Below are 16,798 nucleotides of genomic sequence, written 5' to 3'. Positions count from 1 at the left end.
GGCTGCACAGGTAGGCTGGGTCAGTGCGCGAGGTGTCTAGGGTCACAGCAAGCCTGGGCAGAAGATCTTCCTCTGGTGCAAGGGGCCGCTCCATCACAGACATGCCGGACGGCGCTGTGCCGGAGCAGCCCCGACACACGCATCCTGGGCTTGAGAGCCCCTTGTCACACCTCTGTCATAGCCACTCAACTCACTCCGTCCGCTTTGCAGGAGCGAGGGGCCTTGCTGCCTTCAGAGGCCGACCCTTCTACAGGCTCCATTCCAGCCTCTGACACCTGGTAACAAGCGGGAACTCTCCTTACAGAGTTGGGAAATGTCACAACTGGCGGCTGGGGCACGTGGTCTTAGAAAAAGGACCACTCAGACGAGGAGTGATGCTGTCTACAGTGGAGACACGGGTCTGTGCTGGGCGGATGGGCTGGAGCCCAGGGCGAAACAAGCAGGCTGGCTGCCCTCCGAGCAAGGCACAAGAGTGACCAGGAAAGGCCCACGGCTGAGAGCAAGGCTCTGCCACTGCTACCACCACAGACGGTCACCGCGGCCCCGAGAACAGCCCTGCCCAGGCTCAGGGCTGAACCACCACCTCTGTCCCGGGAATGGCCGAGGTCACACCAATGGGCCACACAGAGGCCCCTCACGCAGACAATTACCTTTCATGAAGAATCGGCAGGTGGGACGAGGCCTCACCTTCCTGTCACTGGGGTCCTTCACCTCACCCTCCTCCAGATCATCGTCCTGAAACAGAGACAGTGTCATCAAGACAAAGAAAGTGTCATCTTGACAAACAAGACAGACTCATCTGAATGAGGTGACGAGGCGGGAGGGACACCTACCAATGCACACGGCACTCCCTAAACCAGAAAGGGTACAGCCACGCGACTCACGTGGCCACGTTCATACACACTTCCAAACCTGAGACTCCTCCTCATCGGGCGATGGGGATGATCAAAGCTCACCCACAGACTGCCACGTCACAGCGAACACCAAGAAACAACGTTCTGTGATGTATGTGACGTGCGACACAGGCCAGGCTGTCATCACAGTTCTCTTAATTAGCAATTCTGGGCAGGAAATGGCCACACTTCAGGTTTTTAATATTTTTTACACTTAAAATTTATAGGACAAAATATTTTGTGTCATTTAAACGAGGCACTTTCTCTAATTTACAAGTCTAGGGCTGAGGAGGAGGTAATTTAGGCGACTCAGGTCAGCAAGCAGATCCGCTTCAGCTTAGACCTGGGCCTTCTCTTTCTGTTCTGGCCCAGAGTTCCTAACCTTGGTTTTATAATGCAGGAGGGTTTCAAGACCACAGTCGGGGTGGGTCTCTCCTCCAGGAATTTCAGAGAGCAACTTGGACCACTGCTCTGCACTCTCCCCAGCCCCCAACCTGTGCCCCTGAGCTGAAACCCCAGCCCAGGATGGCCCCTAACCCGAACAGGGATCCAGCGCCCTGTTGATGTAGTTAAGATGCTAAGTCCAGGATAGAGCCCCTCCTGGTCCACAGGCCCCAGCCCATTCCAGAGCGCCCTCGTGTGGTCAACACAAGGGAACCACAAGCAGGGCAGAGGCCTGGGAGACCCTCCTCTCATCTGGAGCACTGCCCTCGTCCAAATGACTGCCTGTCCCACTCACCTTAGGGACTGCTTCTGGATGGGCACCCACACCCGTGACCCCTCCGCACACTCCCCACAGCTCTGTGACCGCGGTGAGTCCGGCCTGACCATGTTCTCGCCTCTCCTCCCCGGCGGGTAACACACAGCCTGAGTCAGAGGCCCCACAGCCCCCAACCCCGGACACAGCCCCAGCTGCCGCGGCTGCTGATCAGATGGAGCCATTCGCTTTTCTTTGCTGTTGCTCCAAGCGCAGCATCGGACTCACCATAAACACTTTTCATTGAGTGAAGAAACACTGGAGACAAACCCTGGACTTAAGGTGACTTATTCCAAAGCTTAAATATTTGTGTAATTTCTGCCTTAAAAACACCAAGTTATTAAGAAGTATTTTGTAAAAAAAAAAAGAACAGATGCCTGAGAGCTCTCTCTCTTAAGAGAACCAGCAGAATGATTTCTTTTAGAGAAAGTAACAAGTTTTTTTAAAGGTCCTGAGAATTTATTCACCTAATAACTGAAAGTTTGTACCCTGTGATCAACATCACCCCCTGGTCCCCCCACCCCCGTCTCCCAGCCCTGTCCTCCTTCCTGCTTTCCTCAGGCATGGGTCCTACACTACCACCTCATGTGCTGTCACGGGTCATACAGATGCTCACATCGGAGCTGAGAGCGGATTCTGTTTGTTCTCATCAGAAAAACAAAACTCTTTTGAGAGGTCAGAACTCATTCAACTCTTCTGTTTTGTTTGGAAATAAATGCACAGGAATTGAAATGATGAGCACAGAGCAACTGCTTTTAAAAAACCAAGATTCACAGCCTGTGCACTCGATCAGGTTAGAGATCTGTTTCTGCAGAGATGTTACTCTCAATATTCACAAGAGCAATCAGGAGCCAGCTGCCCAGCTCAGCCACTTCTCAGATGCCAGACGAAAGCATCAATAAATCACCCAGCAGGAGAATATTCTCAATCATCAACTAACCATTCATTTAGCACAATGGCCTTTCGAGTGACGAACACAAGGAGTTCTGAGATCTTATAAAGGGTTTCAAGCTAATACAATTCAAGAAGGATGTCTCTAAAGCCAGCCCCCCGGTGCTCCCAGCACCAGGTCAGGGCTGTAACTGGCAGGAATTCCAGTGGGTAGCCCCTGATCCCATGACCTAGAGCAGAGCCAGCAGAGAGCAGGTGTCCCAAGAAGCAAACTGGTGGGTCTATAAACAGCTAAAAGGGCACCAACAACTAACTTAGGGAGCTTGCGCCAGGCCCCTCTACAGTTTACAAATCTGGGGAGAACAAGGTAACTCCTTGGGTTGAGTATGCATGGGGCACAGGGCATGAGGTGGCGTGGGTTCTCCTCCTGCTACCATGACCGTGGACTTGGCCCCCCAGCCCCAGCCCTGCCCTCCTCCCCACCCTTCCAGCATCCAGAGCTCCCACCCAGGTCTTAGGGGACACACGTGGTGGGTGATCAGCATCGTGACAAGAAAATCCCCTCAGAGGCAACACGTCAAATGTGAGCAAGGGGAGCACAGGTGACTTCTACCTTCTCCTTTGTGTGGGTTATTTTCCTTAAAACAAAACCACAAAGCCGGGGTATGACCTCAACAACAAAAAGAACTCATTTCCAACCCGGCACCTCCCCGGCCACAGCAGATAAGGAAGCAGATGCAGGCACGTGCACCAGGGCACAGGCCCAGGGGCCGCCGGGCCAACCAGGGGCTCCTTGAGCCCACAGTTCTGCACCTGTATAGTGAGGTAGCAGTTCAGGTCTATAATCCTGCATGCACACCCTTCGGGGCCAGAGACGATGTTCTGGTCTCCAATCGGTGATGGGATGTGGAGCAGCACCTGTGAGGGGACCCAGGACCTGTGCACGAAGCAATAAACACAAACCACAAACAGGTTCCAGCATGTTAGGTGCTGGCTGGAGCGTAGCCTTCCTACCCCAGAGCTTCTGGGCTGCTGGGCTAAGCAAGCACAGTGGTCCAGCCCCCACTAGCCAAGCAGAGGGAGGCGGCAGGCCTGACTGAATCCCTTGGGGCCAGGCCTCCGCGGCTGCTTCTCCGCCTCCCACCAGAGGGCAGTGCTGCGAATGCCCCAGATTCCTAAGCCCCTAAATCCTTTGGTAGAAGATACTATATGTCCAGATATGAAAGGAGCAGGCAGAAGTGAACATGAGAAAAGACAAAGCCCATATGCAAAGAAAAGGCTTCCAAGGTGTGTTCATCCCTGGCTGGGCCAAGAGCCATCACTTCTGCCTGAGGATCTGTGTGGACAGTCCACTCGGGGTGCGGGCCCTGTCCCGCCGTCTCTGAGCAGCCACCCTACCAGTGCAACAGTCACTGACCAGAGCAGGAAGGGAACAGAATACTCCGCCCCTTCCCAAGTGGATGGCATGCTCCAGGTGCCAAAGTTTTGTTAACCAGATGACATGCAAGACATAAAAACAGAATCAAGTCACAAAGCAGAGGAGACGATGGAAGGGCCAAAGATGGAAGGCCTGGAGTCTGCAAAGGCTCCTTTGAGGGAGGAGGCTCCGTGCAGGACCACACAAGGCACACACGGCCGCTCGCGCCATCCAGCTGTCTGAGCTGCCAGCACAGGTGAGACCGCTGACTAAGTCAAGTTCACCCATGCTTCAGCTGTCCCTTGGCGGGGACCCTCGGCCCCCTCCACAAATAAGCTAGATGCTATAAATAGCTGGCCCACAATCCTGTTTGCAAAATCCCCTCCCACTGCAGCAGGGAAGTGGCACTTCCAGAAGGACACTGGTATCTGAAGGTAGCTCACCAAAGCACGTACAAGTCACTCAAGGCCTGACTTATAAACCACGTGGTTCAAACAAAAGAATGTCAAAGGTTCATTGTACAAACTGATGTCACTACCAAGGAAACCACCAAGAAAGTGGAAAAGCTGGGGAGAGGGAGCCTACTCCCGCCAAACCAACTGACCTGTCCCAGTGACCCAAAGCCTACAAAGGAAAAAAGCAGGTCAGTGTACCCCAACAGAGAAAAGTACTTCTCAGTTAAAAGAAGGGTAAATCACTTGTGTTCTCGGAGGTGAGGGTGCTAAAGAGCAACAGGAACACACACAGTGATGACCCAGTCAGTTCAGACTATGGAATCACAGCAAAGGCACCAAGCCTGACACAACAGTCAGGGGCAGAGCCTATAGAAAGGGCGTAACATCTAAGCAAGTGATCAAAGAATGGGGAGGAGCCTGGAATGCAGGCAGCTGGGCACGAGTGAACCAGAGGGGCTCCCATGAAGGCCCGAGTCTCCATTCGTAGCGCCCAGCCCTGTCCAGGCCTGCCTGTCTGGAGGGGCGACAAGCTCTGCTCTGCCTGGTCACACCCCCACGTGTCACAATGAGCCCAGCACACTGCAGGGCCCATGGGGGTGCCTGTGGACGGACACGCCACCCTGTGGCTGAATGAAGCTGGGCCTGGGGCCAGCGGGGCTCTGGGGCCCTCTTTAGAGGCCAGGCAGGTACAAGCCAAACCAAACAACCATCTAGGGTCAAGTGGGCAAGAAAGTCAACCTGGATGTTTACCTCTCATGTTGTTTCTGAAGAAACCAGCTATCTCCAAACAACAGGTGTTTTCCTGGGCCAGCTCAGGTCAACGCCATGTCCTAGGCCACCACATCTAACTCAGTGCAGTGGGAGAGCCCCCAGGACCTGTGGGGAGATATCTGACCGCATGCGAGCATGGAAAGGCTGAGAAGCCAATGAACTTCCCCTACGCACTATTCACAGCTTAAGCAAGAAGAGCTTGCACCTCGTCCATTCTTAACGGGGGAGGACTGCCCAGACCTGCCGGCCGCACGTCCCGTCACCAGGAGCCCCACGTCCTAGGGCCAGGACGCTGACTCAGCTTTTCTTTTTGTAAACTGAGAGACCAAACTCAAGGGCAACCTCCATCAATGATTTTGTCTTCTGCCCCAAATGTCGTCCAAACTGATTAACTGGAGTCTCGTGGCATCTCTTTCTCCTCTGGCAACCCTCTGGTTGAGAATTTTCCAAACTGCAAGGGAAGCACAGCTGGCAGAACCTAAGAAGGCTCACAGACAATGTCCCGACAGCAGCCTTGTAAGTAAGTATAACACTGACAAGCAGTGCCTACTGGCTTAGGAGACCACCTGCTACGCTTAGTTGTGAGAAGACAAAAGATCTAAAATTCTAAGCTTGTAACTACACACATGAGCTTGTAACACCCCACAAAGTTCTGTTCTCGTGAAGTTCGAGAAGCAGTACCAGGCACAACCATGGCCCCAAGACGCGGCATATGTACTAGCTGCCGGAGAAGCCAGCATGTCAGGCAAATCCAGCTCCCATACTTAACCAACAACCCCCTCCCTCTGCAATCCAGAGCATTTCTGGGAGCTATTCCTCACGCCTCTCCCCTCAGTGCCTCTCCCACGAGCAGAACCTCCTTCCTGGGATAGTAAAACTCCAGGTCCTGTCAATCTGCTCTGTCCCTCTCTCCCCTCCTTTAGTAAAAGCATTTCTCAGCAGGACTTCAGGTTCTTCCCTCCCCAGAATTCAACCTCTTAAAAGATGGTGATGGAAGTTCTTGCATCAGGATTATCTGTCATAAAAGCCCAACTGCCCACAACTAAGACGATTATTACCAGATACCTTCTCCTTAACCCGAAAGGCCAGATTAATATAAATAAAGTTACAAGAATGTGATGGTCAAAAGTCAAAGTGCTCTGACACACAATCCCATTTTCTGCAGTCCTGAGGAGACACTTCCAAGGAAGCTTGGTCTAGCGGAGACCCTCAGCAGAGGACAAAGAGAAAAATGGCCAAAATAATAGACAAAACTGGAAGGAAGTTTCCTCAGTCTCAAGAATGTAACAGGAATTGAAATCCACAATGGTTCTAGTTGAACACTAACTCAAATAGTACTTAAAGACACACACACACACACAAAAGGCAGAAAATGCTTTAAAAAAAATAATCCCAAGTTTTAACACGATCCAACGAACAGCACCAGACAGATGAGTGAGGGTCTGTGGAACTTCTGCCAGCTGCCGACTCCAGGCCAGGCTCGTCTCCGTGCCTTCAGTGCCTCACCACCAGGGCAAGGGCCCCAGCGCCAGCCCCCCGACCCCTCCTCAGGGCGCCCACCGCGCCTACTCACATCGATCTCCCCGTCGTCGATCTCCCCGTCGTCATCCTCTTTCCTCTTCTCCTTGGCAGCTTCCGGGGGCTCCTTGTCTTCCACGGTGCGGACCCCCACCTTCCCCTCCTCCCCAGGAGCCCCCTCTCCGCGCTCCTCGTCATCCTCGGGCCCGGCCTTCTCAGCATCGTCCTCCTGCGCACCGGGGGCTGGCTCCTCGGGTACCTCCTCATCGTAATCTAGCTCATGCTCATCCAGGTCCCTGGTGACTGACGAGGCCTCGTCCCTCAGGTCGCTGGCACAGTCCCCCTCGGCTCGAGGGGGGCTGGCCGGGCCCCTGCTCAGCTCCTGAGCCTCAGAGTCCCGGTCGTCCTCGTCGGAGCGACTCTCCTCGTCCTCCTGGCTCAGTCCTGGGGCCACGCTCTCCTCATCCTCCAAGTCGGAAGCCCTCCCACCCGCCGCGTCCAGATCCTGCTCAGACCCGCTTTCCCTCAGAATGTCATCATCCGAGAGCCCCTGCTGCTCTTCTTCTTCGTCCTCCGGAGAGCGAGGGTCCCGGTCAGGGCTCTCGGCCACATCCATCAGTACCCACGGTTCTGCAAAAGAAAGAGAACACACTCAGAGCATCCAGCAGAAGGGCCAGTCAATCTCGTGCGGGTCTCCTGGCCCCAGGAGGGCTCCTGATCTGCAGGAGGGCTAGGACCTGTGGTTGCCCGGCTCCTCCACATCCCAGACTGCGCTCCGCAGACCAGTGGCACCAGGCACCACAGCCCAGGCCTCCATGGGGCCAGGCCAGGCTCGCTGAGCCCCACACTGGGAGCCACCAGGTGGCAAGAGCCCCAGCATGCCCCCCTCCTCCCAGGACAACCCAAGCTTATCAGACAGTAAGCAGGAAGATGGGCACCACAAGCAATAGCTTTTTGGGCTCTTAAAGTAATTTCTTTTGAAATTCAAGAGGATGTGCATTAGGAACAAGGTGGCAACACAGAAGGCAGCATGCCTGACCACTGTGTGGAGCCCCCAGAGTCTGGAACACAAACCCGACTGCCTCGGACAGTCCCCGGGATGCAGGCTGTCTCTGCTCCTGTATGCGTCTCTCCAGGCCTAGCCCTGACTGCCAAGTCACAATCACTGGGGGTGATCCTTAAACCACAGGTCCTTCTGGAGCCACCAAGGGACGCCAGAAGGCTTCCATGCACCCTGATTCTCAAGAAGTACCTTTCCAGGATGGGCATGCTGCAGGAAACAACTCTGGCAGAAAACCATATGTGTTTCAGTAGTTTCAAATATAAAAACACTGATTGTCATCCTAAAAGATTTCTTTTCTATTTTTACTATCTAGATTTAATTATAAACTGACTACTTCCTGGTTTTCCCAGCCTAATGTGCAAAGACAGAAAACTGTCCCATTTGTTCTAAACGCAGGCTGCATAAGCTGGAGTGAGAGAGAGTGTGTGTGTGCGTGTGCGTGTGTGTCCATGTGTGTGTGTGTGAAATCAACACCAAATAGCCAACCAACACCACACAGCCTATAAGCAAACACTGACCATCCACCAGGCTGGGGGTCACCATCAAGCTGGTGTGAAAGAGCAGGAACAGTGAAAGGTTTAATATTCACCTGAGTCTTCAAGACTTTTTATTTAAAACAATGTATGCCACAGTCATGTTACATGGTACCTTGATGAAACCTGAAAACACACATACCCATATTTGTATAATTATTTATGCATTTATATACAACCAAAATTTTAAAATATATCTTTTAAATGTACACCTTCAAAAGAAGAACGTGCGTTTAAAGATGCACATATCAAGAACTGGTATCTGAACCCAGAGTTAAAAAAATTTTTTTTGCTGATAACGGAAATTATTAAAATTCAGCAAACATAAGGACAAATCACTTAAAAGTTCATCACTTTATAAACAGTCAGCAGTGAAAGGAATTTACAAACCAATCCATTCAAAGTCACTTAAAAGTAGACAGCTTGCAAAATGATTCCCTTTGCGGCCTTCTAACGACACTGTCCAGAGGTAGGCCAATTGAAGGAATTATTAATATTAAAAAGTCAGTCCTAAAGTGCTGTATCTTGCTGCCTCTCTGCACAGGGGAGAGCCTGTCACCACATACATCCCTCTGGCAGACCAGGGCGACCGGCAAGGTGAGAAAGCTACCAAGACAGGGCCCACATCCTCGCCTCCTTCAGACACAGCATTGGACATACGGCAACCAGTTGGAGGCCAGTGGCAAACCAGCAGCCTCCCGCCCCACCTTCGCTGATGGTATCAATGAAATGTATGAGATTTTCCTTGGTGTACAATGTCCTATGCCTACCCTAGCATAGCTTTTACTACACTGTGCGTAAGAAACCTCTCCATAGAGAGGCAGGGACTCACTCCCCAGTTGCTCAGGCTGGCCCCCGGGACCCTGAGGCAGGCAGTCACATACAACTGGTCACTAAGCCTCAGACAAATTCCGATTGTCACATCGTACAGTCTAACGGTAACCTCGGGAACCAAGTTGAGTGAACTCCGGGAGTTGGTGATGGACAGGGAGGCCTGGTGCTGCGATTCATGGGGTCGCAGAGTCGGACACGACTGAACGACTGAACTTAACTGAACCAAAATTAAATGTCCTCTTAAACTAGCTTAAAATCCACATAACTGCTACTTGAGCCTTGCCGCATACTATCCTGTTCACTCCTGGCACTAAGGCTGCTTGCGAGTAACATGATAACAGACCATTCCTGGGGCCCAGGTGCCAAAAGGTTCTATTGTCATGATTAGGTCCAACCAAATTGCTCTGTGCATTTTGACAAACTTGGATTTAAATCCTAGGCTAAGAAATGGAAGAAAAAGAGCCCCTAGCTTCAAATATACAAACTCAAGCAAGTGGACCGTGTCTTTCCGGGACATGGGGATCAGTGTGGGCTTCTGAGTCAGAACCCGAATCCCTGCTCCACTGCCTCCCAGCCTTAGGATCCTGGACGAATTACGTAAACTTGCCAGACTCTAGTTTCTTTATCTGAAATATGGGGAAACAGCACCCACTCTAGAAGTCACTGCAGCAGTGAGATGAGACAAAGCTGATGGCTTCCAACACCCGTGTCCAACACTCCCCATGAGACTGCCCAAGGGCCAGTCACCCAACACATATCACAGAACGGACTCAGCACGATCACGTCTTCACAACTCTGCAGCAAAATCAACAGCCACCCTACCTGCGGTGAGACTACTACTCTGCCAGGCACTGCATCTAGTCCCTCACGTCGACCCTTCAGACAAACAATGCTACCCCTCACAGAGAAGGAAACCGAGGTCACCTGGCCACTGAGTGCAGTCCAAGCTGGAGTCTCTACTCTGCTGCTTAGTCCTGGAGCCGGCCCGATGCAGAACATGAGCTCCTGCTACCTGCCCTGGGACTAACTGCCACACATCACCATTGTTCTACAGGAAAACGGGACCTGAGCGCCAAATGACTCTACAAATTCTGTTCTGGAATACAGCCCTCACATCAACCGGGGACTTCCACTGACCCAGGAGATTTGTCTGCTGTTCTCTTCTCCCTTCTCAAGTTTTGTGCTGATCCATCTAGCTTCCTGTCCGAGCCCTTCTAGAACCCAAAAGACAGCTTTTTACAGAGATGGAAAAGTTACTATATGGTCTATACAGACTATTAGGTAAAAAATAGTGATAATCATACGGAAATCGAACCTGTGACACCACTTATTTTAAATGTGTCTCAAGTTTGAAACTTAGGCACTTAAATCTAAAGGTAAACTTAACAAAAAAATCCCCCAAAGGTGCACACTTGTATACCAACACCACAGGAAACGCTGCCTCAAACTAAAATCCCAAGGCTGCTGGACGGTGTGTGGAAAGAAGTCCTCGCAGAGCCTGAATGAGCCCCCCAGTTTGTATTATGGAAATCACTTCACCCTCTTCCCCAAGCACAGAGCTATCTTCCCTCCTCTCAAGGGCTGTTTTTAGCAAAAGGCCCTTTGTGCACCTGCTTCAATCCAGGTGGACAAGTGCTGTCACGGATGGCTTTGAGAATCTGAGGAAGGGGATGGCTCCTCTCCCTAGAAAAACCTAGACATAAGCAATTTATCTCCCATTTCTGGGAGTTCAAAACCTCCCTAGACTGAGAACTACTGCCCTGAGTATGTTGTGCAGTATTCTATCAGGTACCCACACTCACCACGCTATACTGCCATTATCATTTGCAAAGTCTGTTGGGGAGACATCCCCCCATGAAGGGCGTGAGTGGAAGGACTCAGACTCTCCTGGGTCCTCTGAACTCAGCAAATGGCTACCACACAACTTACTGTCTGAACCTGGGGCATTGCTGACAACTCCCACAGGCACGAGTCACAGCCTTCCTAGGCATACGAGGACACAGTCACCCGTAGGTGGCCCTGACACTCTCCTGGGGAAAGGAGACCCACTTTTTCTCTCCCTGTGGAATCTCCTGGGATTTTACAATCTGAGGCTACATCCAGGCGAACAGCTTGCAGAGGAAAACATACCAAAGAACTGACTTGCTTATCAGAAGCACCCTGAGTGACACCTTGTTGGGCAGGAGGGAAGTACTGCTGGGGGTCAGAATGCAGTTTGTGTTCCAGGCCAACTCTGGGAGAGTTAACAGGTTCTCTGGGCATCAGTGTCCTATTCCGAGATTAATTCAATTTGGCAATAATCTGAGTAAGTGCTATGTGTCAGGAGTCAGGAAAACATGTGGTCTACTGAGTGTACATAGTGAAACACAGGGTCCTCTGGGCACGTCTTCACAAATCCCAGGCTCACAACTCTTACTTAGCGTGTTCTTCTCAGACAATCACCCTATCGTCGGGCATTCTTGGCAAAATTTATAACTTTTTAGGCCTTTGATCCATGAGATAGTGAAACTGCTTGGAAAAGAGAATAACAGTGTCCATCATTGTGTCTCCACAGCGTAGTACACTGGCAGACGGAGACTGATAGATGCTTGTCAAATAAATCACAAAGTCTCCTTGGGTTGTAAATTACCTGTTGCATGCCAGAAACAAACTTGAAATTAGTGTCTACTTTTTAGAAGACTATTCTGGAACGGAGACACAGAGTGGTGCTGCCTCATTTTCCAGGGGTCGTTCTGGAAGGCTGCATCCTGACTCCAAGGGCACTGCTAAAGTACAGAACATTTGGGAACTTTTCTTTCCCAGAGAACTTTAGAACATGCAGAACAATCCCCGGGCACTCTCAGTGGCAGCAAATCTTCTCTCTCTCAAGGTGGGTCAGCAGGAAGCCATTCAAAGCCTGGTGTGGTTAAGTGAGGTGAGTTCCCAAGCCAGGTAAGATGATTTTGGGTCAAACATGTGGTGTGACTGTTGAACAAGACTGATTTTTCTCCTATGGCTTGCATATTTACTACCAAAACAGGACTTCTAAAGAGATTCTGGCAAAAGAGTACCAATGAAATACAAGTCTAACTTTTCAGGACAACAATTTTTAATAGAGCTGTCCCTATCTGAATGCCCAAGTTCTGGTACATTTGGTTAAAATTCATGTTCGTAACTTCATGGATTTACAACATCCAAAGGAAGGATGTCAAGACTGGTGATAGACATCATCCCCAAAAGACTAAGCTTGAATCAAACGACTTCTCAGGGAGGAAGCACTCACCTTGAGATGATCTGTGAAAAAGGAAAACACCTCCTTTGCTCTCTGGAATGGTTTCACAAAGCTACCTTACCCACCAAAAACTGGAGAGAATTCTAGCCTCCAGGACACTTGTGACTGGTTTCCAGAGCTGGTGGGTTCCACACTTGTCCTCAGACTGTAACATCATCAGGCAACGATGCCCCTGCCTGGGAAGCAGGAATTGGCCTGGGTCCAGCTTCACCCTGAGAATCCCAACCTCTGCTCTGGGACAGGACCACTTCACAGGCAACACGAAGGAGAAAGGATGAAAGCCACTGCTATGCCCCCAAACGCACTCTTCTTCCATTCTCCCCAAATGGATCTAAAGACTGACCTGCTCTCACAGATGTAGAGCTGAACAGCTCATATAAAGTGATCAACCACTCTATCCGGCAAACTCAGCTGTCATAAAGTATTCAGGAAAACTTAAGTTTTAGCAGGAGTAAAACTGGAAGTTTTTAAGTCAGGTTCTCCCAGCAATGACCCGGCATCCAATGGGTTTTTAACCAAAGGGGCACAGGGAAGTTTATTCCAAAGAGTGGCGTGCGTCCTGGGGCACAGCCAATAGATGCAACCTGTGCCGCCTGGGAAGTCGAGGGAGCAAGTTCCAGGAGGATCCAGAGAGCTCAACGCTCCCAAACAGCCCATCCTCAGTCCGGAGGGCGAACTTGCGTGCCTCCTTCCGCACCCCCATCTTTGTGGGCGGAAAACAGTGCCACGCGAATGTCCCGGAAGAGAAATGACAGCTTCGGGAGACCAACCCCACGACGGAGTGCGGAGGCAGCCGCCAGGCGCTCGAGCTTAGGGGGATTCAGGACCCCCGGCCAGCTCGCCCGGACCGAACCTGGATCGTGCCTAGCTCAGCGTCCTCTTCCCGGGGCCCGAGAGTCACGCTTCGGCCAGGGGCATCCTGGAGTGCTCCCCGGAGGCAGAGGCGGCGAGGCTCCGGGCCTCGGCTCAGTACCTCCGCCACGCTCCTTGCCCGGCCGCCTCGGCCTCCTTCTCCCGCCGGCCAGGCCTCCCAGCCACCACCACCACTTACCTCAGCTCGAGGGCAAATAGGGGGCCACGGCTTCGCAGGGGTCGGGACGGCGCGGAGAACGCGTCTCTCGGCCCTTCCGCTGCTCACAGGCTCCGGCTTCAGGCGCGACGCGGGCGGAACAAACGGGCTCCACTAGCCGCGGGGGCCGGCCATTGTGCGACGTCATCAGGCCGCGACGGTTATCTGCGGGCCGGCGGGCTTCCCTCGCTCGCCACGCCCCCCACCTGCTTCCTTCCGGCCTCCGCGCCCCCGCCCCCGCGCGGCCCCGCCCCCTCAGGGCGCGCCCGCCCAAACCAGTCACGGCGCAGGCGCGGCCGGGGCCCCGCCCCTGGGGCAGGTCTCAGAGCGCGCGTACCGCCCGTCGAGGTGCAAGGAAGGGTGTCCGCGGCGCGTAGTCATGTGAAGTGCTGGCGCAGGTTCCCCCCGAGCGGTTTGCTGTTCCCGCTGGATCCGACCAGGCATAGGTGGGTCCTGCGACGTCCCGGCTCAGAGCTTACCTTCTCCAGTCCTGCTGAAGAGCCCCCAGCATAAAGTTAATCCTTTTCGGGAAATGAGTTTAAATAGCAAAACTTAGACATTTAAAATTGCTTACTAGGGACTGCATACCTCCTTCTGTGTTAAATATCAGTTCAACACGAAAGTAATCGTTTTCGAAAAACTGAGTTTAAATTGCAAAGTTTAAACATTTTGGAAACTTTCTGTGGTACTAAATAGCTCTTGCTTTATCAAGTATAATCAGTCCAACACAAAATTTAATCATTTTTTTGATACTGAGTTTGGAGAAGGAAATTGTAACCTCCTCCAGTATTCTTGCCTGGAGACTCCCATGGACGGAGAAGCCTGATAGGCTACAGTCCACGGGGTTGCAAAGAGTCGGACACGACTGAGAGACCTCTTCACTTTAAATGTCAAAGCTTAAAAGTTTTAAACTAATCCCCATGCTGTTGAAAAGTACAACAGGTCAAAGATCTAATCACTTATCAAGCCTTAATATCTAATCTAACTGATGTTGAAGCCTGTCCCTAGAGTGGAAATTTAAACCCATCAGTCTGCAACCCAACAGTCTGATCAGCACTAGGGAGGTGCCCTGTGTAAGACCTGTCCCCTCCCTAAGGTAAGGCACCCTTGTTGGAGCAACCTATCCTCTTAGCTTCCTTTTTCCACCCTCCGTGCCCATAAAGACCCAGTTCCCCCCAGTCTCTCCCATCAGGAAGCTTCCATAAGCCTCTTATCCTTATCCCTTAGAGGGCAAACAGAATGAAAACCACAATCACAGAAAACTAATAAAACTGATCAAATGGACCACAGCCTTGTCTAACACAATGAAACTATGAGCCACGCTTTGTAGGGCCACCCAAGATGGACAGGTCATGGTGGAGAACTCTGACAAAACGTGGTCCACTGGAGAAGGCAATGGCAAGCAACTTCAGAGTTCTTGCCTTGAGAACCCCATGAACAGTATGAAAAGGCAAAAAGATACGACACTGAAAGATGAACTTCCCAGGTCCGTAGGTGCCCAATATGCTACTGGAGATCAGTGGAGAAATAACTTCAGAGAGAATGAAGAGATGGAGCCAAAGCAAAAACAACACACATTTGTGGATGTGACTGGTGATGGAAGTAAAGTCTAATGCCATAAAGAACAACATTGCATAGGAACCTGGAACATTAGGTCTATGAACCAAGGTAAACTGGAAGTGGTCAAACAGTAGATGGCAAGAGTGAACATCAACCTTTTAGGAATCAGTGAACTAAAATGGACAGAAATGGGTAAATTTAACTCAGATGACCATTTTATCTACTAATGTGGGCAAGAATCCATTAGAAGAAATGGAGTAGCCCTAATAGTCAACAAAAGAGTCCAAAATGCAGTACTTGGGTGCGATCTCAAAAACAACAGAAAGAACTCTGTTCGTTTCCAAGGCAAACCATTCAGTATCACAGTAATCCAAGTCTGTGCCCCAACCAGTAATGCTGAGAAGCTGAAGCTGAACGGTTTTATGAAGACCTACAAGACCTTTTAGAACTAACACCCAAAAAAGATGTCCTTTTCATTATAGGGGACTGGAATGCAAAGTAGGAAGTCAAGAGCTACTTGGAGTAACAGGCAAATTTGGCCTATGAGTACAAAACGAAGTGGGGCAAAGGCTAACAGAGTTTTGCCAAGAGAACGTACTGGTCATAGCAAACACCCTCTTCCAACAACACAAGAGGCAACTCTACACATGGACATCACCAGATGGTCAATACCAAAATCAGATTGATTATATTCTTTGCAGCCAAAGATGGAGAAGCTCTATACAGTCAGCAAAAACAAGACTTGAGAGCTGACTCTGGCTCAGATCATGAACTCCTTTTGGCCAAATTCAGACTTGAAGAAAGTAGTGAAAATCACTAGACCATTCAGGTAAGACCTAAATTAAATCCCTTACAATTATACAGTGGAAGTGACAAATAGATTCGAGAGATTAGATCTGATAGTGTGCCTGAAGAACTATGGACGGAGCTTCATGACATTGTACAGGAAGCAGTGATCAAGACCATCCCCAAGAAAAAGAAATGAAGAAAGGCAAAATGGTTGTCTGCAGAGGCCTTACAAATAGCTGAGAAAAGAAGAGAAGTGAAAGGCAAAGGAGAAAAGGAACGATACACCCAATTGAATGCAGAGTTCCAAAGAATAGCAAGGAGAGATAAGAAAGCCTTCCTCAGCGATCAATGCAAAAAAAATAGAGGAAAACAACAGAATGGGAAAGACTAGAGATCTCTTCAAGAAAATTAGAGATACCAAGGGAACATTTCTTGCAAAGATGGGCACAATAAAGGATAGAAATGGTGTGGACCTAACAGAAGAGATTAAGAAGAGGTGGGAAGAATACACAAAAGAACTATACAAAAAAGATCTTCAGGACCCAGATAATTACGATGATGTGATCACTCACCTAGCGCCAGACAACCTGGAATGCAAAGTCAAGTGGGCTTTTGGAAACGTCGATAGGAACAAAGCTAGTGGAGGTGATGGAATTCCAGCTGAGCTATTTAAAATCCTAAAAGATGATGCTGTTAAAGTGCTTCACTCAATATGCCAGTAAATTTGGAAAACTCAGCAGTGGCCACAGGACTGGAAAAGGTCAGTTTTCATTCCAATCTCAAAGAAAGGCAATGCCAAAGAATGCTCAAAGTGAGTGAAGTCACTCAGTCGTGTCCGACTCTTTGCGACCCCATGGACTGTAGCCTACCAGGCTCCTCCGTCCATGGAATTTTCCAGGCAAGAGTACTGGAGTGGGTTGCCATTTCCTTCTGGAGTGGGTTGCCATTTCCTTCTCCAGGGGATCTTCCTGACCCAG

The 16,798-nt window shown here is 50.6% G+C and overlaps 1 protein-coding gene across 5 annotated transcripts in view; it reads right to left on the bottom strand.

Moving 5' to 3' along the window:
- ZC3H18 (zinc finger CCCH-type containing 18) overlaps window positions 1-13,628 on the bottom strand; it is a 43,186-nt gene extending 29,558 nt beyond the window's left edge. For 3 of the 5 annotated variants that reach the window (XM_019979659.2, XM_019979660.2, XM_019979661.2), the window contains exons 1-3: window positions 13,455-13,628; window positions 6,758-7,332; window positions 651-735 (exon numbers count right to left, since the gene is read on the bottom strand). In XM_019979659.2, coding sequence (XP_019835218.1) covers window positions 651-735; window positions 6,758-7,318 — 646 coding nt within the window. In that variant the 5' untranslated portion in view covers window positions 7,319-7,332; window positions 13,455-13,628. Of the gene's footprint in view, window positions 1-650; window positions 736-6,757; window positions 7,333-8,354; window positions 8,425-13,454 lie in introns of all 5 variants that reach the window. The other 2 variants (XM_070770438.1, XM_019979662.2) reach the window with 2 other exon arrangements.
- Window positions 13,629-16,798: the final 3,170 nt, after the last annotated feature.

Source organism: Bos indicus, chromosome 18 (assembly GCF_029378745.1).
Source record: "Bos indicus isolate NIAB-ARS_2022 breed Sahiwal x Tharparkar chromosome 18, NIAB-ARS_B.indTharparkar_mat_pri_1.0, whole genome shotgun sequence".
Taxonomy (NCBI): domain Eukaryota; kingdom Metazoa; phylum Chordata; class Mammalia; order Artiodactyla; family Bovidae; genus Bos; species Bos indicus.
The sequence above is the reverse complement of the archived record's forward strand: the minus strand, read 5'-3'. Positions and strand labels throughout refer to the sequence as shown.